Source organism: Sparus aurata, chromosome 15 (assembly GCF_900880675.1).
Source record: "Sparus aurata chromosome 15, fSpaAur1.1, whole genome shotgun sequence".
Classification (NCBI taxonomy): domain Eukaryota; kingdom Metazoa; phylum Chordata; class Actinopteri; order Spariformes; family Sparidae; genus Sparus; species Sparus aurata.
Genome location: NC_044201.1, coordinates 3,233,637 through 3,260,466, shown reverse-complemented (window position 1 = coordinate 3,260,466; position 26,830 = coordinate 3,233,637). Strand labels below are relative to the sequence as shown.

General features: G+C 43.7%; 1 protein-coding gene across 4 annotated transcripts in view; it reads left to right on the top strand.

The window, feature by feature from the left end:
• The window catches only part of birc6 (baculoviral IAP repeat containing 6), a 168,820-nt gene that overhangs the window by 124,394 nt on the left and 17,596 nt on the right, over positions 1-26,830 (top strand). For 3 of the 4 annotated variants that reach the window (XM_030440975.1, XM_030440974.1, XM_030440973.1), the window contains exons 58-66: positions 2,561-2,722; positions 2,871-3,044; positions 4,661-4,884; positions 5,678-6,011; positions 7,242-7,459; positions 10,812-10,976; positions 11,521-11,692; positions 14,261-14,483; positions 23,488-23,633. In XM_030440975.1, the coding sequence (XP_030296835.1) occupies positions 2,561-2,722; positions 2,871-3,044; positions 4,661-4,884; positions 5,678-6,011; positions 7,242-7,459; positions 10,812-10,976; positions 11,521-11,692; positions 14,261-14,483; positions 23,488-23,633 (1,818 nt within the window). The remainder of the gene's footprint in view (positions 1-2,560; positions 2,723-2,870; positions 3,045-4,660; positions 4,885-5,677; positions 6,012-7,241; positions 7,460-10,811; positions 10,977-11,520; positions 11,693-14,260; positions 14,484-23,487; positions 23,634-26,830) is intronic. The other variant, XM_030440976.1, reaches the window with a different exon arrangement.

Here is a 26,830-nt window from a genome sequence, read left to right as displayed (position 1 = left end):
AGTTATGTTACTCACATAACTACGTAGACAGACATAACTCACGTCTGTCTACACAGAGCGTTGCCATGATAATCCTACCAGCCCTTCTCAAGTGTCAACAGTATATCTTACAGCTTCAGGAGGCAGTGCTTCCATCGTGGTTATTTGTTCGATAACATAGCAAAGGGGTAATGCAGAGTTTCTCCCCTCTAGCCAGAAGACTAAGAGAGACACTAAGTCTGCTAACATAGATATATTGTAGGCCTCCTTATGAGGTTTACGCAAACAGTTAGCCTAGCCTTGGCTTGGTTTGTCAGACATTTATCAGCTTTGAGTATCTAGGTTGCAGAGACCATGAGAAGATTGCTCGCAGAGCACTCGTCACTATAATTATCCAGACTTTAACGTCTGTACAAGATACGTATGTTTGGGGACAACATGTACTGGAAAGATCATATTTCTTTCCCAGCAATGACCACCTGCCTAAAATTGTGTTGGTCCCCTTTTGTTGCCATAACAGCCAGACTGGTCGAGGTGTGGACTCCACTAGACCCCTGAAGGTGTGCTGTGGTATCTGGCACCAAGATGTTAGCAGCAGATCCTTTAAGTCCTGTAAGTTGCGAGGTGTAGCCTCCATGGATTGGACTTGTTTGTCCAGCACATCCCACAGATGCTCAATTGTATTGAGATCTGGAGAATTTAGAGGCCAAGTTAACACCTCAAACTCGTTGTGCTCCTAAAACCATTTACTTTGTGTCACGATGCATTATCCTGCTGAAAGAGGCCACAGCCATCAGGGAATACTGTTTCCATGAAAGGGTGTACATGTTCTGCAACAATGCTTAGGTAGGTGATACATGTCAAAGTAACATCCACATGGATGGCAGGACCCAGGGTTTCCCAGCAGAACATTGCCCAAAGCATCACACTGCGTCCGCCGGCTTGCCTTCTTCCCACAGTGCATCCTGGTGCCATGTGTTCCCCAAGTAAGCGCACCACATGCACCCAGCCATCCATGCGATGTCAAAGAAAACGTGATTCATCAGACCAGGTTACCTTCTTCCATTGCCATGTGGTCCAGTTTTGATGCTCACATGCCCATTGTTGGTGTTTTCAGCAGTGGACAGGGATCAGCACGGGCACCCTGACAGGTCTGCAGCTCAGCAGCCCCATACACAACAAACTGCGATGCACTGTGTATTCTGACACCTTTCAACCGAACCCGCATTAACTTCTTCAGCAATTTGAACAACAGTAGCTCGTCTGTAGCCCGTCGGACCACACAGGCCAGCCTTCGCTCCTCACGTGCACCAATGAACCTTGGCTACCCATGACTCTGTCGCCAGTTCACCACTCTCCCTTCCTTGGGATGATAGATACTGACCACTGCAGACTGGGAACGCTGCACAAGAGCTGCAGTTCTGCAGATGCTCACTAGCTAAGCCAGTAGCTATTAGCTACAGCCAGCCAAACAATAGCATGATGTTACACCATTCCTGTTAGGCTCCCGGACCAAAGTTTGTGTTTACCTTCGGGGTGAACCCCCTTTCACGTGTTAAGCTGGTCGGTAAACAATATCAGGGAGCTTTGCTGTATCTAGCCGTCGCCTTTATTCACAGCCAAACTGCAGACTATATTGTACACTTTATTGCTGTCGCTACTCCTTTCACTTCTCCGTCCTCTCCCATTCATTCACTAGTATTCGCACGTACACACGCTCCCTCACTCTCGCTCGCCCACTCACACCTTATGCACCTTACGCACCGCCCTATTCCTGAAAGGGGCTACGCCACTGTTACAACAATGGCAGCTGCAGATGCAGGAGACCTATAGACAGAACTTGAACCCCCTCCTCTTTCACTAAAGTTGCTGTTGTGGAAGTATTTTGCATTTCCAGTGAGTTATGTTGACAACGTTCACATTGTTGACAAAAAGCCACAGTTTGCAAGCTCTGCAGAAACTAGATGGCAGGTTATTTTGTTGACTGAAGATATACCTTATTACATTATGTTGTTAACATATGTTTTAGATTTGACAATGTAGTGTGGTACATTGTGAACAAAGGTCAGATATTATATTGCATAAAAGTCTAGTCTAAAAATGGCATAGCAACCAGTGCTTTAAAACAAATAAATGTAAAAACCGAGAATCGAATCGAACCGTGACCTTAGAATCGACGATGTAATCGAATCGAGGATTTGGAGAATCGTGACACCCCTACTGATTGGTGTATGTTTGTATGTGTGTATGCATGTGTGTGTGTATATCTATATATATCTATATCTCTATATCTCATATATACATACATATCTCATATATTCAGATAGTTAGTTTACACTACTCATTAAATCTAATCTGGTGGTACATACAGCCATGAACAGCAAATACTCCCGAAGCTCCATGAAGACTTATATAGATGATTTATAGTGAATATGAACACCATAATTATTGATTAGCCTTACTTGCTTAATTTAGTCAGTAATTATGCTATATCCACTGGAAACAACCATACTTCTTTCACCAGTAAACTCCTGGGAAACAGGCCTGTGATGTTAACATTTAGTTTTCTCTCTGCCACCAGGTTTGAAGTCCCAGTCCAAGAGAGCTCTTTCAACCCCTCCCCGACCTCCCTCAAGGAGGGGTCGAGTGTTGAGTGACAAGTTGACTGCTTCATCTGGTGTGGATCCTTCAGCTAAAACAATCAGTGTGCCGGTCTTCCACCTATACCACAAGCTGCTTCCAGGTACTGCATATAGAAGTACAATGTTAACATGCCCACTCAAACCTACTGCAGGACATCGAGGGGTTTGAGTCCAATGCTCAAAACCAGGTATCCAAAGTTCATGTATTAGTCACATGACATTTTGCGTTTGCACTGTCTTTTACTTCAGGTCAACCCCTCCCACCTGAGATGACTTTGGCCCAGCTACTGACACTCCTGTACGACCGCAAGCTGCCACAGGGCTACCAGTCAATTAACCTGACAGTCAAACTTGGATCCAAGGTCATCTCTGACCCCGGCCTTTCCAAGACAGACTCCTTCAAGAGGTTACGCACTGAGAAAGGTACCAAAAACATGCATCTCTATAGTAATTGAGAAGGAATCTTAAGGAATACTATTCCAGTTAGCAAATGTAATACTTTTTAGTTCTTGTCTGTTTCTCATTCACACTGACTTATTATAAGAACACGAAGAGTCCAGATTAACTCATATGGACTGATGGGTCGCTTTATGACTGTCAACCTGCAGCCTCAGTGCGTCAAGCTGTCACAATGAAAACGAATCAGATAAAAAAGGTGTTATTATTGTTAGAAGTGATGATGATAATGATGATTATTGTGACGGTAAAAGAGATCTTTAGAATCTGTCACAGACATGAAGAAAATACATACAACAGGGGGCAGGGCAGTTTTCTACCTGTGCACTTCTCTTCTTTGTATCCCTCCTTCCCTTTTTGACATCATCCCCGTTTGTCCCTCTGTTACCTGATCTCTGTTTCCTGCCTGTCATTTCTGCTAGAAGCTACGTTAAGCTACCATAAATATCTGACATAGCCATCACCGCTGGTGAATGTTTGAATAAAATTAATCTGTTTCTTTTACATAAATTTTGATTTAAATTGTCCATTGTCAGTTTGACAGCATAGGAGAAGTGCAGTACTAAATGAATTAGCTTTCTGTGCCCACTGTTAACACTAGATATCCACTAATTTGTATGTTATGTTTCATCATATCATGTGTAGACCACACCATGAAAATATCATATAGATCAAATGATGATTGTAACTAAAGGCTTACGTTCTATTAGTAGGTGACCCAATGACTGTCTTATTATTGGTATGTAGATGTCCCCATGCCAGGACTGGAGGAGATACATTTACAATATTAAGCCATATTTGCCACACTCACGCCCAAAACTCATAACATATCCATATTCCCACCACTTCTGACACGTGCAAAGTTTCATGAGTTTTCAAGCACCTTTAGGCCTGCAAAAACGCAATAAAAACATGTGATAATTGCTTGCATCCCAATATGGTCTGCATACTGCTGTGTGCTCAGACCATAATAAATAGAGCAAAGACGATAGGATTCTTGCAGCTGTTGGTGCTTGGTCTCTACAAATGCAATTGGTAGCTTGAACCTTCAATACCTAGGACCGTTCTGACCCTGGCATGCAATGATATTATGATTAATAATATTAATCTACAAAACAGAAGGTTGTTGCATGGGTCATACATATTAATTACTGAACTCAGAAAAATAGAATGAGGGTGAGGTAAACTACTTGTATAAATGCTTGGTCAAATCACTTCATCTGTATTTCAAAATGAATAGGTATTATCAACCACTGACTCGATTGACTCATTGTGGTTTCATAATAGCGCCCCACTGAAATGCACAAACGCATACCGCTGTAATCAGCCCAGTTTATACTTATGCTCTCCATTGAAGTCAATAAACATCCACTAAAGCATCTATCACATAAGCAACTTTCTTATAGATTCAAATTGCACTACACAATGGCCAAATTCAGACAAACAAGTCAAGCTAAATCAAACAGTGAAAGAAGAACGTTGAATTTTCATTTAATTGATTGATTCTCCTCACAGTTGACTTCTAGTAAGGTACTGAGCTAACAAGTGTCCCAGATGCCAGACAATGCATGAACATACAACAGGTCCTCTCTTTGCTCTCTTTGCAGTGGATCACTGTGACATGCTGAACAGCTGTCCTGAAGATGAACCAATGACACCAAGTGAAGAATGTTTGGACATCAACACTGATGAGTCCCTGCTTGAGACCAACCACATCCAGTCACCACTGCAGGTCTTCGCAGGCATGGGCGGCCTGGCCCTCATCGCAGAGAGGCTGCCCCTGCTCTATCCTGATGTCATTCAGCAGGTGAAACTTAAAGCCTGCTACAGACAGGCATATTCATGGATAAAGAAAGTACCATCAAGTAGGGAAGATGGGCTAAAAACTTCACCTAGCATATTGATAAAAATGTTTAAAACATAGAAATTTGATTAAAAAAGACAATGAATAGCACTGCTATTCATTGTGCATTAGATATACAATATATGCACCATTTTTGCATTAAAATGTCCAAAAATGACAAGACCTTTGTCATATATTTTGTGGAGTTGTGTACTTGAATTATCCCAAATGTTTAAAACCCAGAGAAGTCATCATTTTTTAATGGGCATTTTCATTTGGTCTCCTGTTGCTTCGACTAAGGGGAGATTATCTGATGTTACTGTGAGTGTCACATCAGAAGGCAACTTTGCATTCAACTCTCTCCTCCAGAGCAGGCCATCTCTGAGCAGCAGAGCTACTTCTCTGCATCCCCGTGCCATCTGCCTTTCCCCACACAACACTTTGCAAACATATTTAGTTTTATTGAGAGATTGTGGATCTGCCAAGGCTTTCTCCTTGATTAAATGTGGATGAAACTGGTGCTTTTACTTTGAATATAAGATATTGTTCAGAGCCAGTCTTAGATGAGGGTAAATAGTTTTGTATAATTAATTCACTGTATGTAGAGAAATCTACAATCTCTCCTTTCCCTCAGGCTTAAATTAGCCACATGATGCTACTGCAGTGTCCTGCTTTCCTAAATTCACCCGTCAGTATTGTCTCACATTCACCACTCGTCTTTGCTGAAGTTTCCCTCTTTTGTCCCACTGGTTTACAGGTCAGTGCCCCAGTGGTGCCCTCTGCCACACAGGAAAAACCCAAGGACAGTGACCAGTTTGAGTGGGTGACGATCGAGCAGTCAGGTGAGCTGGTATACGAGGCACCAGAGTCCATCGCCGCCGAGCCACCGCCAATCAACAAACAGCAGTCCCAGTCGTCCTCCTCATCATCGGCCTCGGTGCAGACAATGTCGCCCATTCCCGCCCATTCACTGGCAGCTTTCGGCCTGTTCCTACGCCTGCCAGGGTATGCGGAGGTGCTGCTAAAAGAGAGGAAGCATGCCCAATGTCTACTGCGCTTGGTGCTGGGTGTCACAGACGATGGAGAAGGCAGTAAGTCTGAAAGCAATGAACAGCTGCCAACACTGACTCTAGCCCCATTCACTGCGCTTTTTCAAGGCAGCAATCTTGCGCCGATATTCCACCTCGCTTTCGCAGTTTCGAGCAAAAAAATGTTACATCACAATGTCTTTGTCGCCTTCCACTATTGTGTTGTTGTTGCTGTCTCTTAGAACTTATTTTCAAAAAAAATCACCAAATTTAAAGAGGAAAAGTCACCACAATGGTAAGCCCTCTTCGGTCTTCCGTGAACTTTTCCCAGGAAAACAGTCGCCCTCTCTAGGACTGAAATCCTGACGGGGTCGGCTATTTAGTGATAGAAATTATGGGATGTAATTTAGAGCAAAAAAATTGTCCACATCCATGATGTACAACACGTTATAACAGCATCAATATGATTATAAAAAGTCGGTGAATACATTTTTAGATTAACAGGTGGAAACATGTTAAAAAAAAACACAGATCTTGACGTTACCATGTGTACCGTCCAACTCTTTTAGTTTTGCACTGCTGCCATGCTGTATGAAATGACACATTAGAGCAGCTTCATGCCACCGCTGCTTGGTTCAGTGTGAACAAACAAAGGTGGCGTAAGGCCTTCATTGTAGCGATAATTGCAGAGACTCTGTGTGAAAAAGACTATTCACTGTAGTAACACTGTGTGTGCACATGTAGCAAAAAATAGGGATTTCAACACTCTGAGTTCCTTGGATCCTCTGTTGTGTTTCTTATGTCTGACTCTGCTTACTTAAATATTAATCATGTCTTTCTTTGAGAACTACTACTAGATATGATGTTGTCTCATATTAATCTTATATGAACATTTCTCTCTGATACCAAGCCTGTTTTTCAGTTCTCAGACAGTAGAGGGTTTGTTAGTGACTGATATCAGAGTCTTTGCCCATCTTGTTCATTATTCACCCAATGGGTATTTCCTCAATTGTGTAAAATCAGCACGGTTTTTTAACAAGGTGAAATTTGTATGTATAATCAGGAAATGTGTCTGTTCAATGGTCCCTGGGAGCTGTACGTTGGCTGACCACTGCTCCTTCTGGATGGGTGAAATGGAGAGATCCATATGCATCATGTTCTACTTTGTATGTTGTGTAATAAAAATAGAGATTCTTCTTCTTCTTCCAAAGCATATAGATTCCTCTGAAGCCTGGATCTAAACAAAATGGTCTCAGTCCCCTAATTCAGCTGTCTGATTTGGAATCCTCTTAGGTCATATCCTGCAGTCTCCATCAGCCAACGTTCTGCCCACACTGCCATTCCACGTCCTGCGCGCATTGTTCAGCAGCACCCCTCTGACCACTGATGACGGTGTGCTTCTACGCCGCATGGCTCTGGAGATTGGTGCCATCCACCTCATCCTCGCCTGTCTGTCAGCTCTCAGCCACCATGCCCCCCGCAACCCCCACGCCAGCACCAGTGTGTCTGAGGTATGGTCCACAACACACACTCACACAGTTATAATGATGATATTCATAAGAGTTTTAGTACAACACAGTTGTACCCTAACATTTGTCTCAGTCTGAAATAAGACTTGCCAGACTGGCCTTAGACAAATAGTGTAATTGTTAAGCCTGAATGATGAATGGCAAGTGGAGCCTTGGAGAGAAAGCGCCAGAAACATGGCATTTGTAATATTGACACCTTAGCGGTGAGGAGCAATGGAAAATGAGCTGACACTGTCAGAGAGGACTTCTATTGAACGATCTTGGCTTGGCAACCAAGTGCTGTATTGAACACTTAAAAAAACTAAGAAGTTAAACTGTCGGTGACTGTGGCAGGACAAGGTGCTAATTATTGCTACCAATATCTAGTCGAATATTATTGCAAAGAATAGGTCTTAGGTGTGAAAAATGATGAAAAAATGCTAAAGATAGAAATAACGACCATTTTGTGATGCGATCGCAATAGCTGCATTGCGTATCATCATGACAATCTGACCTGGGAATACTCTGTAGTTATTGCTACAATATTACACGACTACTCAGCAGAGGTCGATGGATCCTTGGTCAGCAGGACTTTGCTCTGATAGTGGCCGTTTTTATACAGAGCACCAAGCCGCCAATTTGCCCGTCCTTTTGGTGGCTCGGTCCGCGGTTTTAGACAGAGGCCGGCAAATTGGGGGTCTGTTTTGGTCCGCCGATTTTCCGCCTTGGAAGGTACACTTATTTCCGCCTCGCCTGCTATCTTAATCCGAGGCGTCAATGTGCCAGCCCCTGCGTGAGGTGGGCGGAGGTGTCGATGACCTGCACTGTTGTGCGACCCACAGCCGGGGAGTTTTAAAACCAAGAAACAGCTGATCACAGCAGTCAGTCCATCATTTCATCTGCAGACATTAAGATGAACAACTGGACAGCTGCTGAGATCCAGGAGATGCTAGCGTTTCCTCTGTCTCTGTAGCTGTTTGGTTGTGTTAGCTTGTTGTTGTAGCAGCAAGCTAGGAACGGTTGCTACTTTCAAATTAAAAGCCCCCCGCTAAGAACCTAGTTCTAAACTCCAATGGGGTGCAATGTAAAGCTCTTATTTTGAAGACAAATTTGTTGTCTGTTCACAGCCCAACTTCATGCCTCACGTCACGTCACATGTTTATGCCTACCTCAGAGGCGGCTTTTGGAAAAGGAGGAATATTGCGCCTCGGTTTTTAGAAAGACAGGCTGGCACATTGCCGTCCTTACCTTGTAGCAAATGTGCCACCTTTTCTATCTAAAAAGGGCTAGTGGCTGATGGCTGTGCAGCATTTAGGAGTTTGGCAGGGATTTACCTTTTTGCATGTAGGCTCCATACACACTGGCAATGTAATGTCATCGTGTGACGAAGATAATTAGTATTTAATAAAACTAATACTAACTAATGACTCAATTAATGAGAGCTTTATTGGTAATTTATGCATGTGATAAGGGTTGGTTATTGTATTATTAATGCACTACACTGAAGATAACTGCTGCTCCACCTAAAATATGCCATCTCTGTTTTTAATGCCGGTTACTCATAGCATAAACTACAAATTTGATGGTTAAGTGAGAACCCTTTACATTTGCAGTGGCATGACTGCATTGCAGTTCAGAATCAGCACGAGCAGTTTAACAGTCTTAAAGACCGTGTAAAGTGGCAAATTGTGTTATGAGTTTGTCACACCATAGAAACATGTGTCATTGACCACTGAGCCAAATTTGAACGATTAAAAAAATTGCTAAGTATATAAAATTAGGTCTCTAAATACAACAATACAAAACAAGCACTTCTTTCTGCTGTGAAACGCTGGGGGCGTGTCAGTTAGAGGCGCTGGAACCATGCCCATGCGGCGCGGGGGGGTACACGTCATGTTAATGACGTCGGTGTTTCCCAGGTGTTCCCCTTGTCTATCTAAACCCGCGGACAGTTTATAATCATATAGATGCTGTTATAATATGTAGTGATTGAGATCCTGACCCACAAACATCCTGGAAAGTGACGGAGTGAAGTTTTTTGCGCTAAATTACATAATTATAAATAATCACCATCAGTAAACAGGACGCTGTCTGACTCTGTCACTCGCGGGGACGGAGGCTGTTTTCTGGGGGACAGTTTCCTTAAGTCTCGGTCAGGAGGGCTGACGGTCGCGGTGATTTATTTTCGTCAAACACTCGGTGAGTTAAACACTCTTGTGACAAGCGTGACAAACGTTGTTTTCTGAGCAGAAATGTGAGGAAGAGTCGGGAGGACAGGCGGAGGACGGACAGGAGGACAGACGATTCTGCATGTACAGCTGTGGTATTTGTTTTCCTCATATAAGTTGCTAAAGACAGTTACAGTTACTACGTTACTTTTGTTCGGCCATGTAACGTTGCTTTGTGGGACATGTATGTAGTTGAGTGAAGGACTTGTGTAGTTATCAGACATTACCTGGTGATAGTTGCAGAAACTATCAGGGGTAAAGTGGACACTGCAGAGAGGGTGTTGGTGGTGATATTTAACTCCCCACAGTAACGTTAGCTCCTCTTGACAAAATCGATCCACCGTTTCCTTACGTTGTCATCTGAAGGAAACTTAAATAAGCTAACAGCGCCGTCACCCTGCACACTGTGGCATCCAGGAAAGATGCAGAGCGATGTGGAGGAGACATAACTGGTTAGCTGACTGGTTGGCTGGTTAGCTAGCTGCAAACTATTGTAAGCAATGCTATCCAAGACTGGAGAGCGAGTGGGAGAACCGCTGAAGCTGACGCGCTAAACGTATTCATACGACTTCCGCAGCAGGGCCGGGTTTATGCAGATTTGCATAATTTCTGACCCGCCCATTAAATCCTGAACACAGAAATGTTGAAAAACTGTTTGTGAGCCTAGCTCCAAAATTAAATTCTAAATGGTCGAATGGCTTTTTACATGTTTTAAGTAAACACATTTATGACCTGTTTAATGTGTTTAGAAGAAAATGGCTGATTTTGCTTTACACAGACTTTAACTTTGGTGAGCGGTGGCAAGTCCAGTAACCTGATAAACATGTGGAACACTTTACCATGCGACCATCTAATGCAAAGTTAACCAGTGACACACTGATCTGTGTTAAATGTCAAACGCAGTCCGTCTTACTAGGACACAGACAGTCACTAACTTAATGTTAGCTTGCAACAGTCCACAGTGAGGTAATCTGAATAGTCTAAACAAGACTTAGTCTGTGTGTGTGTGTGTGTGTGTGTGTGTGTGTGTGTGTGTGCCTGTTTTGCATTTCGCATATTGAATTCAGAGAAAAGTCCCCAGCCCTCTTACCTTGTAGCTAATCTCATGCTGATGTCTGCATTGACAGCCGCAGATATCCAGTTGTCACGTTGGGGGGACCAGTGATGAGCAGCAGCTGTACTGGGCTAAAGGAACTGGTTTTGGGACTGGATCAACAGCCTCAGGCTGGGATGTGGAGCAGGCCCTCACCAAACAACGGCTAGAAGAGGAACATGTCACCTGTCTACTTCAGGTATTTTAAAACTGAGACTATAGAAATGGTGTTTTCAGAAAGTTATTGTACAACTTTATCTTCAACATATTGTGTTACATGTTTCATGTTAGTGTTAATATGTCTATCCTTCCCTGTTTATCCTGCTCAGCAGCTGTTCTGTGTTGTGGGGCTTTGTGGCTACTACAATACATATTTACAAAAGACATGAATACCTTGAACGCCTCTCATCGTTTTTCTTACTCCTTATGCTTGATTTCCAAAAAGTTTGTGTAGCTCTGGCATGCTATAACATATGAACAGAGTCCTTGATATAGGCACAGTAAGCGTGATGTTGTGTTGGAAGTTTGAGGTTCACTTGAACTTATGTATTTTCCTTTGATTACACATCTCTTACCATTTTAAAGAGATGAAGATTTCCTTTATTACAGTATAAAAAGCTGATTCCCCTGAAAACTACATTAATTAAAAAATGTTATATTCAAAATAAATTGTTCCAGTTTGGCCAGTTTGAAGAGTTTGTACCTTTTTAGTTTCTAAATGTATAAATGTTGTTGTTTACTAGGTATTAGCTAGCTACATCAACCCAGCAAGCTCCAGCAGTTGCCTCAGTTCTGATGCCTCTTCAGTGGATAGCAGAGCCCAAAATAGTTCAGCACTGCCAGCAGTGTTACAGGAGCTGTTGAGTCAGTCCTGTCTCATCCCTGCCATGTCCTCCTACCTACGCAACGACTCAGGTAAGCTTATTGTTTTTAAACATGACAAAGTTTACACACGATACAAACAAGGTAGCGTTGTGGCATCTACTTAAGGCTGAGAACACTAATAACAGTGACCAAGTTTTTACCCTACAATTTTACATTGGGTTCCACTGTTTGGCTAAGGAAAAATGCTTAAAAACTCCATGTATATCAATGGGTGGGTCAATAAGCGGGGTGGCTGTAGCTCAGTGGGTAGAGCTGGTGGACCAGTGATTGGAAGGTCGCTGGTTCAAATCCCGGCTCCCCGGGGCGGAACTGAGCTACATGTCAAAGTATCCTTGAGCAAGATACTGAACCCCAAAATTGCTGGGTCCTGCGATGAGCTGGCGACTCATCCAGGGTGTACCCTGGCCTTCGCCCATGGAGTAACTGGATTTGGCCCAAGTAACCCCCGCAACCCCCTTGAAAAAGGGGTGATAAAGCGGTAACATCCCTGCGACCCTGACGGAGAACGCGGAAAGAAAACGCAACAGAATGGAACAGGTCAATATGCAACAAGGAAAAAATAGAAATGTAAGGGTGTGTGGAGGATCACCATCATAACCAAAGAGTTGCCAGATGTCCATTGAAATGAAATTTTATTTCTGCAAGCCATCCATTTTCTTCCCCCCTATTGTGGCTACAGTACAGCTTGTGTTTCTCTGTATTTAATGTCTTTATTGACAATATTCTAATTGCTATATGGTATGCAACTGAACTTGAAGACATTTCACCTCTGATTCAAGAGGCTTCCTCAGTTCAAACTAACTGGAGGTGGTTATTTAGAGCTTGTGTTTGCCTGCTAATTCTGACCCAGTCCACACATAGTATGTCAACCCAAAACCAAGGTACTTGAGTGGCTTGGATTATAAAGGGCTTCTTTAAGCAAAAAAATGCAGCCACTGTTCCCTTTGTCCTTTGAAATGGCATAGAGCTTCAGGCACTTTTTGTGGTTGTTCCAAATAGTCTTGCACATTATCAGCAGTGTCCATTGTTGCAGACTGTGTGTTGGCGGGGCCATGTCATAGTCTTCTTATTCCAGCTACTCTCTCCCACTGTTCTGTTGCCCAAAAGAGGTCGGAATGACTTGACATGGTCCAGCGATGAGCCTAAGTCAGGCAGAGTATTAGCTACCCACTCATTGTGACCCGCATGCTCACTGCCTTCTTCCACATAGGGAGTCAACAGACAAAAGTTCCTTGTAGCATCAACAAGCCCAGGCACCCACACCCATGAGTTTATTCACAGTGGTTACAGTTGAATGTTTTCTAGTTTTGTTTTTACTGACCATTACAGTAAAAAAATGGGTGTGATTTTGGTATTTTTAGTTTGAGCTCTAGAAACTGAGGATGTTTATAAGAAATTGCAAGTTAAACAATTGATGAGCTGAGAACTATGCCAGTCTGCTTTTTCCGTTGCTGTGAGTGAGAACACGGCAGTGCGTTGCCAAAAGACTAAACTTTAAATATGAAACCTCAATTGATTACGTTTTGAGGGATAATTTCTAGAAAATGTATTTCCTGTGAAAATATAGTACGGGGGCGCTGTTTAGCTCAGCGGGTAGAGCAGACGTCCCATGTACAGAGGCTTTGTCCTTGCTGCAGTGGACCCTGGTTTCGACTCTTGGCCTGGGGCCCTTTACTGCGTGTCACTCCCCCTCTCTCTCAACCTGTTTCCTGTCACGTCTTCAGCTGTTCTATCAATAAAAGCCAAAAGGCAAAAAAGAAATGTATGTTTAATGGTTGCTGTTGCTTAAACTAGTTGAAGTAGAATTTGTAGAAATGCAAAACACATACGTAATACAGAAAAATAATAACACCTAGTTTGTATAGAGAGCATCTGGTCAGTTTTCAAAATCATTTATGAAAACATAACTTCCTTGGCCAAGTTAATAGCACAATCAAAGAAAGTGACATTTAACTCCCTAGTGCGGTGTCCAAAACACATGAGAATTCAGTGCTGTGTAGGCCAGGCTTGTCTGTGCTACTGAGGGCAGTTTACAAATATTTTTTCAGGTCTCTGAAAACTCCTGTGCTACACTTAAGTAGTAGTTGTCCAGACACAAGACCATGGCTACAGCACACCCTGACCCCCTCCTGCTTGCAGCTTTAATTGTATTTGTTCTTTGGGGCCACAAGCTTTATGACTATTATACATATGGTAGCAATGATGCTGCTGAATAAAAGTCTGACTGAAATGTGATGTGCATTGTTTTAGGTGATAGGAATAACAAACTAACAGATGGTCTTGTTAGTGACCTATGAGCTGGGGCAGAAACACCATGAGATGTGTGCAGAAAAACACCACTCACTGTATCCAGGAAGTTTGCTCCATTTAGGTCAATACAGCCATGTTAAATCAAAGTTGACATTGTCTGTCTTCTTTGCTCATTGATTAAAGTAATGTACATTAGCAGTGTGCTCAGTGCTGCCAGTGCTGACCTTCATAAAACTTCCCATCACCGGTGGCACCCTGAGGGCACAAAAAGACCTTGCTCATAGTATCTGTCTCATTTATTTCACTGCCCCTTTAGCATGACTTTGTATCCTTCATGTTTCTCTGCAGTTCTGGATATGGCACGCCATGTGCCCCTTTATCGGGCATTACTGGAGCTGCTTAGGGCTATTTCCACCTGCACAGCCCTAGTTCCTCTGCTGCTGCCTCTCTCCGGAGACTCAGGTCAGGACGAGGAGGAGGAGGATGAAGAGCACTCTGAGGGACAGACCTCTGTTGGGATGCTGCTGGCCAAGATGAAGACATGTGTGGACACATACACCAATCGCCTTAGGTGAGATGGAGTTAATCCATAGCACAACTTAATTTGTTTAAAAGTGACTACAAGGAACTTTAAACTGTTTGTGAAACAGTCCTGTGATTCCTCTGAGTATTATATAGTATGTAACTGTAACAGCAAATGAGACCATCAGCAACAAGACTACAATTTTTATATTGTTATTATTAATGCCTGTGCTCAGGTCTGATCACATATATAACATATAATATTACATATACATACATAAACAAATACAACACCTCATCACAATCCATCCTGCAGTGTCACTGTCACTCGCTTCCAAAAAGCTCGCAATGATCTTTACAACAGCATGCACTAGTGCCGTACCCCTTTGTCAAAAGATGCCACTATAATCAACAAAAACTGAAAGTTCCTCATAGTCACTTCAAATTTGAAATATGGAACACAGATGTTACATATTACTTAAAGGTGAACAGTTCCATGTAAAGGTACCTGTGAATATCTTATCGCTGTGCTAAAACAGACTTCATAAGTAATAATGTCGCACTCAAGTATCGTTCATTCTCCTTTTTGCATTAATGCTGAACTGGGAATCTTGACACCTTAAGCCCACCATTAAAATGCAACTGGAGTTGTGTGTATGTATCCCAAGAGATAGTGTGGATGTATTGAGGTTGTCAGGGACACAAGTCAGAAAATGTGTGTTTTGTTATGGCAGGAAAAGTCTTTGCCACTCTTGAACAAAATAATTGCCTTTGTTTTGTACATGCGCATACACACATATATGCATATATCACTTTAGAGATGTGACCACATGATCTTAAGGTGAGTGAGCTCATATCCCTCATTAAACATTTTCGGGCGCTAACCTCCTATCTTCAATATATGATATTAAATTTACGTGTGACCCTATAGTGGAGCTTACATCAGGCCCAACAAAATCAAGCCCGACCCGATCCGATCCTGTGCACGTTGAGGCCCGGCCCGGCCAGACACATTGGCTGTAATTATGAGCTGACCACGTTTCTCAGTAACGAGTAATCTACCGCGTTAATATTTCCAAACCAGTAATCAGATTAAAGTTACTTATTCAAGTCACTGTGCGTTACTATTATTTTTGTCATTTTCTTTAATAAAAATATATATTTTTGCTTTCTCCTTGCGTCTCGGGGAGTGATGTCACGTGTGCGACAAGTCGCGTTTTCAGCATGAGGAGAACTCACTCACGTGTAAAACCATGCAGCGACACAAACAACAATGGAGGGATGAGAGAGATGCGCCTTTTGTAGCTGGAAATACAGTCATTATTTTGAGTTATTAAAATTTTTTTTATAAAAAAACAGACTGGGGCAGAGAATCTAAACTCTAGTCTGTAACAGCCTACAAACCTACAAGCAAATCAAACTGAAATGGATTTGCATTTTTTTAGACATATTCATCCATTAGTGTGCAACCAAAAAGTGATTTATTAAAATTCATAGTTATTAAAAATGCAACAGATTTCGAATGACAACAAGTGTGGTTGTTGTGAACTCATGTTCCCCCATGTATCATCAGCCAAGAGGCCGGCTGGAGACAAGCTCTTTGAATACATTCATTGATTAATAATGTGTACAGACGTGAAGGGTGGCCAGTAAAATGAATTATGAAAAAACAAGTCAAATTTGGATAAAACACTGAATAGTAAACCTCCACTTAATGCAATGATTTATAACATAATAATTAATTTGTAAGATATGTAATAAAATAAAGACTGTAATAATTGGTATTAATTAGTTCAACTGACATGTTAAAAATCCAGTTGTGTTTCAAAATATGTTTTCAAATGCATGTTTCATGGGTTTTTAATTTGCTCTGAGAATATGAAGGTAAAACCGAAGTCGAAACAGATGCTGCCAAAATAATCGTGACTACTCGATAAAATAATTGATAGATTAGTCGACAACCAAAATAATCGTTAGTTGCAGCCCTACGTTTTTTGGGTTTTTTTTTTCCATCCATCCATTTTCATCCGCTTATCCGGGGCCGGGTCGCGGGGGCAGCTGCCTGAGCAGGGACACCCAGACTTCCCTCTCCCCGGATACTGCCTCCAGCTCTTCCGGGAGGACCCCAAGGCGTTCCCAGGCCAGCTGGGCGACATAGTCACACCAGCGTGTCCTGGGTCTTCCTCGGGGTCTCCTCCCGGAGGGACATGCCAGGAACACCTCCCGAGGGAGGCGTCCCGGGGGCATCCGAAACAGATGCCCGAGCCACCTCAGCTGGCTCCTCTCGATGTGGAGGAGCAGCGGCTCTACTCTGAGCTCCTCCCGGGTGACAGAGCTCTTCACCCTATCTCTAAGGGAGCGCCCTGCCACCCTGCGGAGGAAACTCATTTCGGCCGCTTGTATCCGGGATCTTATTCTTTCGGTCATGACCCAAAGTTCATGGCCATAGGTGAGGGTCGGAACGTAGATTGACTGGTAAATCGAGAGCTTCGCCTTTCGGCTCAGCTCTCTCTTCACCACGACGGACCGATACAAAGACCACATTACTGCGGCCGCTGCACTGATCCGCCTGTCAATCTCACGCTCCATCCTTCCCTCACTTGTGAACAAGACCCCAAGATACTTAAACTCCTCCACTTGAGGCAGGAACTCTGCTCCCACCTGGAGGGAGCAAGCCACCTTTTTCCGGTCGAGAACCATGGCCTCGGATTTGGAGGTGCTGATTCTCATCCCAGCCGCTTCACACTCGGCTGCAAACCGCCCCAGGACATGCTGGAGGTCCTGGCTCGAAGGAGCCAACAAGACCACATCATCCGCGAAAAGCAGAGATGAGATCCAGTGGCTCCCGAACCAGATCCCCTCCGGCCCGTGGCTGCGCTTAGAAATTCTGTCCATAAAAATAATGAACAGAACCGGTGACAAAGGGCAGCCCTGCCGGAGTCCAACATGCACTGGGAACAGGTCTGACTTACTGCCAGCAATGCGAACCAAGCTCCTGCTCCGGTCGTACAGGGACTGTACAGCCCTTAACAGAGGGCCTCCGACCACGTACTCCCGGAGCACCTCCCACAGAATGCCACGAGGGACACGGTCGAATGCCTTCTCCAAGTCCACAAAACACATGTGGACTGGTTGGGCAAACTCCCATGAACCCTAGAGCACCCTGCGGAGGGTATAAAGCTGGTCCAGTGTTCCACGGCCAGGACGAAAGCCGCATTGTTCCTCCTGAATCCGAGGTTCGACTATCGGCCGAATTCTCCTCTCCAGTACCCTGGAATAGACTTTCCCAGGGAGGCTGAGGAGTGTGATCCCCCGATAGTTGGAACACACCCTCCGGTCCCCCTTTTTAAATAGGGGGACCACCACCCCGGTCTGCCAGTCCAGAGGCACTGCCCCGACTGCCACGCGACGCTGCAGAGACGTGTCAGCCAAGACAGCCCCACAACATCCAGAGACTTGAGGTACTCAGGGCGGATCTCATCCACCCCCGGTGCTTTGCCACCGAGGAGCTTCCGGACTACCTCAGTGACTTCGGCTTGGGTGATGGATGGGTCAACCTCTGAGTCCCCAGCCTCTGCTTCCTCTATGGAAGGCGTGTCAGTGGGATTGACGAGATCCTCGAAGTATTCCTTCCACCACCCGACGATATCCCCAGTCGAGGTCAACAGCTCCCCACCTCCACTGTAAACAGTATTGGTGGAGGACTGCTTCCCCCTCCTGAGGCGCCGGATGGTTCGCCAGAATTTCTTCGAGGCCGACCGGTAGTCCTCCTCCATGGTCTCCCCGAACTCTTCCCAGACCCGAGTTTTTGCTTCTGAGACTGCCTGTGCTGCCGCACGCTTGGCCTGCCGGTACCCGTCAGCTGCCTCAGGAGTCCCCCGGGCCAGCCAGGCTCGGTAGGACTCCTTCTTCAGCTTGACAGCAACCCTTACTTCCGGGGTCCACCACCGGGTTCGGGGATTGCCGCCGCGACAGGCACAGGAGACCTTACGGCCACAGCTCCGGACAGCCGCTTCAACAATGGAAGTGGAGAACATGGTCCATTCGGACTCAATGTCCCCATCCTCCCTCGGGATCTGGTCAAAGCTCTCCCGGAGGTGGGAGTTAAAGATCTCCCTGGCAGAGGGTTCTGCCAGACGTTCCCAGCAGACCCTCACGATACGTTTGGGTCTGCCAGGTCTGTCCGGCTTCCTCCCCCGCCAGCGGATCCAACTCACCACCAGGTGGTGATCAGTTGACAGCTCAGCCCCTCTCTTCACCCGAGTGTCCAAGACATACGGCCGGAGGTCAGATGACACGACCACAAAGTCGATCATTGATCTCCGGCCTAGGGTGTCCTGGTGCCACGTGCACATATGGACACCCTTATGCTTGAACATGGTGTTTGTTATGGACAAACTGTGACTAGCACAGAAGTCCAGTAACAAAACACCACTCGGGTTCAGATCGGGGAGGCCGTTCCTCCTAATCACACCCCTCCAGGTAACACTGTCGCTGCCCACGTGGGCGTTGAAGTCCCCCAGGAGAACGACGGAGTCCCCGGTTGGAGAACTCCAACACATGTAGGATAACAACTTTACCCATGATATAAAACCTGAACCCAAACCAAATCTATTCATCATCTCAAAAAGAAACTCCCACTCCACCCTGTCAAAAGCTTTCTCAGTGTCCAGCAACACCACTATCTCAGAGGTGCTGGAGCTAGGCATGGTCAGAATGTTTAGGAATGTTTAGGTGTTGTGAAATGAGTGCCTCCCCAGCATGAAGCCTGTCTGATCTGCTGAAATGATCCCTGGCAGGACTGTCTGAAGACAGAGGGCTAAAATCTTAGCAAGAATTTTGTAATCCACATTAAATAATGATATGGGTCTGAAGCTACTACAAAGTAAGGGAGGAGAGTAATTGGGGCATTGGTCAAGGTTGGAGGAAGTCGGCCAAGTGACAAAGCCTCATTATACATGTCACTTAGAACTGTGGAGAGAAGTGGGGCAAATTTCTTATAAAATTCCACTGTAAATCCATCTGGACCGGATGATTTTCCACTCTGCAATGTGGTTATCGCCCTCATGATCTCAGTTGTGGAGATTGGTTCAGCTAAATTCTCTACTAGCTCCTGATCCACTTTAGGAAACTCGGTGGTGCTTAACACACTTGCTGAGCTGGTGTTAGGGTGGCTGGAGGCATATAGATCAGAGTAAAATTTAGAGAATGTTTCATTTATAAGCTTCGGGTCAGTGGTGGTGGCCCCTGAAGAAGATTTAATACTAGGAATGAACCTAGATGCTGCTGCAGCTCTGGCTTGCTGGGCAAGGAGTTTACCAGCTTTGTCCCCTGACTCAAAGATTCTTTGTCTCGACTTGAGCAATTGCATTTCTGCATCATTTGAGGTTAAAAGGTTGAACTCTGTTTGATATTGTAGACGCTTTCTATAAAGTGAAGGGTCTGGGTTATTTGCATAGCTATCATCAATTTCCAGAATCTTTTGTGCTAGCTCAGTTTGACTTGACATGGCAATTTTTCTGAGATGGGCTGTGTAGGAAATTATATGGCCTCTTAAATATGCCTTGAAGGACTCCCATAAGGTGCCCCTCGACACGTCTGGTTTGTCATTCATTTAAAAAAATTGTTCAATGTTTGATCGTAAGGAGTCCACCAAAAGGTCACTGGCGAGCAAATTTGAGTTAAATCTCCATGGTTTGAAAGAACGGTTGTGATTGGGGAAGTTTATGTCTAGTGACGTGGGAGCATGATCTGAGATCACAATACTATGGTAATCACGTGAGAGAACATTCGAAAGCAGTCTGTTATCTAAAAGAAAAAAATCTATTCGAGAATAGGTGTGGTGGACATGTGAGAAGAAAGAAAAAGGGTTTTTTTCAGGGAATTTACGCCTCCATGGATCAGACACGCCCAGCTCTTCTGCAAAAGACGCTAGTAACTTAACAGACTTCGTGAGGGAGTGCGGTCTATTGGAAGATCTGTCCAAATCAGCGTTTTGCACAAAGTTGAAATCACCCCCAATGATAATGTGGTATGTTTCAACATTGGGAATAGACGTAAAGATCCTTGAGATAAAGTGTTCATCATCCCAATTAGGTGCATAGATGCTAGCTAGGATGACTTTGGTGTGACAGAGTGTCCCTGACACAATAACAAACCGGCCAGTTGAGTCCGCAATAACACCCTCTGCCTCAAATGGAATATTATTTTGGATCAATATGGCTGCACCCCTGGCTCTTGCACTAAATTTTGAGTGATACAATTGGCTGAACCTACTCCTTTTGATGCGCGTAGTCTCACCACTATGTAAATGGGTCTCCTGCAGGAATACTATATCTCCTTTCAGAACTTGGAGATGAGAAATAATCGTATTTATCTTAGTAGGTTGGTTTGCCCCCTTGACATTCCATGATATGAAGCGAATGTTATTCATTGTGTGTCTACTTTCGATCAAGGCAAAAGTGAGTTAAGATTATACAGTGTGATATGAGTAGTAAATGTGACAGAGAAGAAAAAAAAAAACAACAAAAAAAAAACCCCACAACAAAAGAGAAAAACAAAAAACAACCAAACATGTGTTTGTAAATAAAAGGAGAAGAGCCATGTAGCACCCCCCACCCCGCAAGCATCCCCACTTCAGACACAGACGTGCCCTGTAGCCTAAGCTTACTTATCAAAATTCTCCCGGAGCTCCGTTCCCTTTTAACCTCCCGCCCCGCCACACAGTCATAATAACAAGTGGTTTAACTTTTTTCCTCTCTTTTGCTTTTTTTTTTTTTTTTAACAGTTCGTGACAGCGCAGTGAGCTGAGTAGTCGGTACAGACCAGAAAAAAGGAAAACGCTTCACTACAACTCACACCAAAACTCGCACTGACCTGCGCTCCCAGCATAGCCCACATTACACATAGTCCATATACATATTACATAGCCCATGGCCATGTTTACTTCAAACAAGGGTTACAGTTAAGATATAAGTTAAATTGAAATTAGACAGGAGTATGTATCAAAGAAGTATCACTCAGAAACAAAAATAGTCTACCTGTAAACCCATCAGACCGTTTGAGATCATAATTTAGTATAGGCTAGCTGCTAGTCAAATTAGTCCATTTGAGTAGAGGAAAACGCATGCCAGGAAAAAAAATAAATAAAAATGAGTAGAAATAAGAGTAACCTGAATAGCAAATTGGCTCTTGTTGAGATCAGTCATCATTCACCATCAAAGATCCAGATTTCTGGTATGATGCCAAGAACTGCTGGGCTTCCTTCACTGAGAAGAGGCGCCGTCTCTCCCTGTCGTCGGCCCTGATGAACAGTTGCGCTGGATACAGTAGAGAAGGCCTGAGCTTGAAAGTGAACAGCTGGCGCATGACTTCTTTATACTCAGCTCGCTGGTCCATCACTTCAGGACAGTAGTCATCGTATAAGTACACCGACTTGCCATCATATTTTAGGTCATCTCGCTTCTTGCGAGCAGCACGAATTACCATATCCTTGGTCTGAAATTTGTGGAAGCAAATGATCACGGCCCTAGGTTTATCCCCCTCTGCTGGTTTGGGTCTCAGCGCACGGTGAGCCCTATCAAGCTCTGGGGGAGAAGTCAGCACATCTTTGCCCAGTATATCCACCAGGAGGTTAGAGAAAAATATTGTGTCCATTGTTGTCGATAGCAGAGTCCGGTGAAACAGGTTATTTCTTTGATTGTTTAGTTGTTTTAGACATATTGGCTGGTTAAGACTGTCAAACTACTGTTTAAAATCAGTCGTAGCGAGGTTAAGATTAATCCGACTGAATAATACTGAAAATAGAGACTGTGTGGCAGGAGCCTGGAAAAACACCACTACTCCATTCCGCTCGCCAACCGGAAGTCTCGCCAACCGGAAGTCTGCAGCCCTACGTTTGAGATGTACCCATTTAATGAGAGCTGTGATCTCTGACCTCCTGGAGTGATTATTACCAGACAGTATGGAGCCAATACAACTTTAAACCCGCCCGCGATAGAGCTTAATTAGACTATCAACGATGGAGATTAAGCTCGATAAAAATGTCAGTTGTGCCTGTACTTTTATTCTTATTCCAAACATCACTTATGTTCATATAAAAAGCATGTTTTAAGTAGTTGGATAAAAATGTAAACACTTTCTATGAAACAAGACTACCCCCAGAGTAAAAAGGATCCTTCTTCATTTCGCTAGGGGGAAGGGAGGTTTGGCCCTTTTAAATATAATCTCTCACTGTTGGGCAGCAAATGAACATGAAGTAACTTACTGAATTTCTGTGCCAGAGGATCAGAGCTGCCGGGAATGGGCAAACATGGAAAGGATCATTTACAACCTAACAAACAAAAGATGGGGTCACAGTGTAGGACCCACTTTGGGCTAATTCAAGCCTTTCCCTGCATGCACGTAACAACCCACTGTTTGCACCCTCATTGTTGGATACACTATTCCAGCACCGGTCAAGGTTGAGTAAAATGACCGACCTGTTCAGGGATAATACTTTCATGTCCAAAGAGGAGACAGTTTTAGGATGACATCTTTGAAACATAATCATGCATATGTAATCAGGCCAAATGCCCAGAGCTGAACTAAACAGTATTCAGTATACTGCTGGGATCGATGATGTGATTGCTCACTCACCTTGGGATTGCTCAGTTAATTACATAGTATAGCAAACATTCCTGTTATGACAATGTCTACACTTAACAAAATGTCATTTAATGGCCTGTATCTGACTGTTATATTGTACCTGTGTAGAGTCGCCCTGTTTTGTGTCGCTGTGCATATGTATTTATCCTTGTTAATTGACCTTTTTTTTTTGTTTTGTTTTTTAAACCTTGGTGTGCCTACCAGTCTCTGGGAGGCGGGTGGGAGGTTTTTGATGTGCTGGGATGCTTGTATGTTTTTTGTTATAAATATATATACATGGCAAGAACTCAAAAGGAAATAGTTATATTACCTTTAGAAGCAATTCACACAAAGATGGATTTCTGAAAACCAATCATACAGCACCCAATATCACATAGTGGCTAATGTATATATTGTTTTTGTTCCAGGTCAAAGAAAGACAAGAGTAAAGGTGTAATGAAGACAGATAGCTCGGATCCAGAGCCTGAGGGTTTGACTCTGCTGGTGCCTGACATCCAGAGGACAGCTGAGATAGTCTACGCGGCTACTACCAGCTTGCGGCAGGCCAACCAGGGTATGTTTACATCTAACATTTTTATTACCAGACACTGTCGCAGCAGATTTAACTACCAGCAAAAAACTCTTAGGTAACAATTATACATATCGGTACATTTGAACTTGCCCAACAAAAACACAGTTTGAGGTAAAAGGGTAAATGGGTTTAGGATTTTAAATAGATGAGAACTTTAACATTTATACAAAAACAACTCCTGACCAGGTTTTGTCTCTAAAACCTTTATTGGCAGGCATTCAGTACTTTTCATTTTCCTATCTCTCTCTTTCCATTTTCCGTCACACCCTCGCCTGTTTTCTGTGTCCAGCCCTCTTGGTGCAAGGACAAGAAATGGGTCTCTAATTGTAGCTTCTAAAAAAAAAATCTAAATTCCCTCTGCTGTGATTGACTGCAGCCCAACAATCTGATTCTTATCAAGGATATTGGTCTGTTTTTATGACTCTGAACCAGTGATAGTCATGGCTGGAGGTGTTACGTTTTTCAATTTGTTGGTCCATCCCACTCTTATGAACAAAGCGCAAGGTCATTGTGACCTCACAGCATCCCATACTTGTAAACACAATATCTGAGGAATGCATTGATGGAATTTCCTTAAATTTGGCACAGACACCCACTGGGACTCAAGGATGAACTGACAACATTAGTACATCACTGAGAAGAGCAGAATATTTCGTTAGGTAAATACAGGTTGTAGATTTTGGAAATTATTACATCTTTTTTTAACGTATTTTGACTTTTCAACTTTTCATGTGCTCTGAAATTATTAACGGATTACACAAGTCAGAAGCAATCCTAAAATAACAACATGATATCTAGTCCGCCTTGAATACTCCAGAGATCGTGGGATTTCCCTAAACTGTAAAAATACTGCGCATGCAAGCACAGACATGTGTAGCTAGCTCAAAGTGGTTACAACTGAAATACCTGCTGAAGAATAATATTTTTTTCATGTACAGATTTAGGTAGGCCACTACATATTTACAGGATTAATGTGAAGTAACTTCATAGTGTCACAAATTCCAAAATTTGAAATATATTAAATAAAAAATCGATGGAGTGATTTCCAAAATCTTCCACAACCTGTTTTTACCAAACGGAATATTCTGCTTCAATATATGTTTAATCACAAAAACAACAGTTCTACTATGGCAAAATAAAGTTTGCTGCAAGCAGCTGCAGGGCTTTTGAATCAACTAGAGAACTTTGTCAGTGTGCATCCACAGACATAAAGAGATGGATCTTGAGAGCAAGAGTCGCCGTGCCCTCTCTCTAAAATCTGATCAATCTGTCCAAACCTGGCTCTGCTGTTACATAAAGCAAGAATTTGTAACTACACTGCCTATTCATCCCCCAACATGCTATGGGGAATCTAAAATAGAGAAAATGTCAGAAGTCTCCACCATTACTCCACTACACTACTTCTATGAAAACAGAGGGTAAAAAGCTCTGATGAAACTGTAAAACAAGTCAGTGGGGGGAGAAACGTTTCACCCCAGGGTGATGACATGCAGCAAGAGACCACAGGTCGGGCTCAAGCATGGGCCTCTGCAAGGTGTCTGTATATCGGTTGCTCACTTTTCCGACTAGACTCCTGGGAGTGACATTTTAATCAGAAGAGAAAGCTCTTCATTGACAGATTTCATCTGCTTTAACAAACTAATAAACACATGGTCTAAGTTTTCTCCCAGTGGCTGGGAATGGACTGGGAACCAGCTGGCAGTCGATCCCAAAGGCAGTCGGGTAGAAGGGGAAAATCAGGGCAGCTGTAACTGTAATACATTGCCACAGGTCAAAATCTTGAGCTCTTTGTTACATTCCTCCAGCTATTCAAGAGCGCTTTTTATGGTGTCATAGGGCAAATGGTTCGGCTGTGGGCCATCAGGGATTGGGGTTGCCATGAGGCAGTGTACTTGGTCTGCAAAATATTATGCATATACATATAAATGTACACACTAGGGGTGGGTAAAAATATCGATTCATCAGTGCATTGCAATATATTTTTTCCCAATTCAATATCGATTCATAAAATCCTCTGAAACAGTTCAGGCAAGCGACCACCTGCTGTCCCTCGCCGGACCTCTCAGTCCCCGGCTCCAGCAGCTGGAAGCGTCTCGCCCGCGACCTCGCTCGAGGGTCGGAGGGTGATGCGCCGCGGAAACACCGTCGGAGCTGCGGAGGCGGATAACCGATGACTGACGCACTGCTCTTTCGGAGACTGTAAACTCCCAGCACAGCCGGTCTCACCCTAGCCGCTGCACCGTGCGCCCGCGAGTAGCACTCTCCTCCGGGGAGAGAGGGGGGTTCAGTGTCAACATTAACCCCCATTGTGTCTAGCCGGAGGGCGGAGGGACGGCGGTCATTTCTATGTTTATGTCAGACAAAAGTCTACCATGCAGTCCCAGAAACAATGGCACTTTCTCAGCTTAACTATGGTTGCACTATTTTATAGCTAAACTTATTGAGTACCTTTGTTTACATTTCAATTCGAACTAGAACTTCCTAGAGGAAAGATTTATAATTTAAGATGACGTTTTTTGATTAAAAAATTATCAACAGGTACTCTAATGAATTATTTGTTTATTAGGGCCCGAGCAGGTCATCGACCTGTGAGGTCCCTATTGTAATTGGAAGGACTAGTGTACCACTTTAACTGCAATTTTGGAGGCCTGAACATACCCAAAAACTCACCAAATTTGGAATATACGTCACATCTAGTAAAAAAAGTGTTAATTTAATGCCGTTGGACGAGGTCGTGACCTGCGGGCTCTGTAGCGCCCCCAATGTTCTTCCCTGCCTTCCACATGCGCGTAGATGAACGAAATTCGGTACGCAGATTCATCGTGAGCAGACGCACAAAAAAGTCTGTGGGGACCATACTGTCACTCCAACAGGAAGTCAGCTATTTAGATGTGTGGCGGCGTTTTTGTCCAATTCATGCCTACTTTGAAAATTATCTTGTCCTAGAGCTTAAACACCACAGTCTTCAAATTAACTCAGTAATTTTCTTCATGTCTTGAAGAACAAAAGTTATGGAAATCATTCAGCTGTGCCAAACTTTAGTGGGTGGTGCGGTGGAAACCATTTTTTCCTCACGCCGTCAAGCATCGAGGCTTTATAACTTTATCATACAATTTCCTATCCACACCAAACTGCTTGTAACTGTAGAGGCTGTCTCCCCGAACAAATCTCAGCATCAA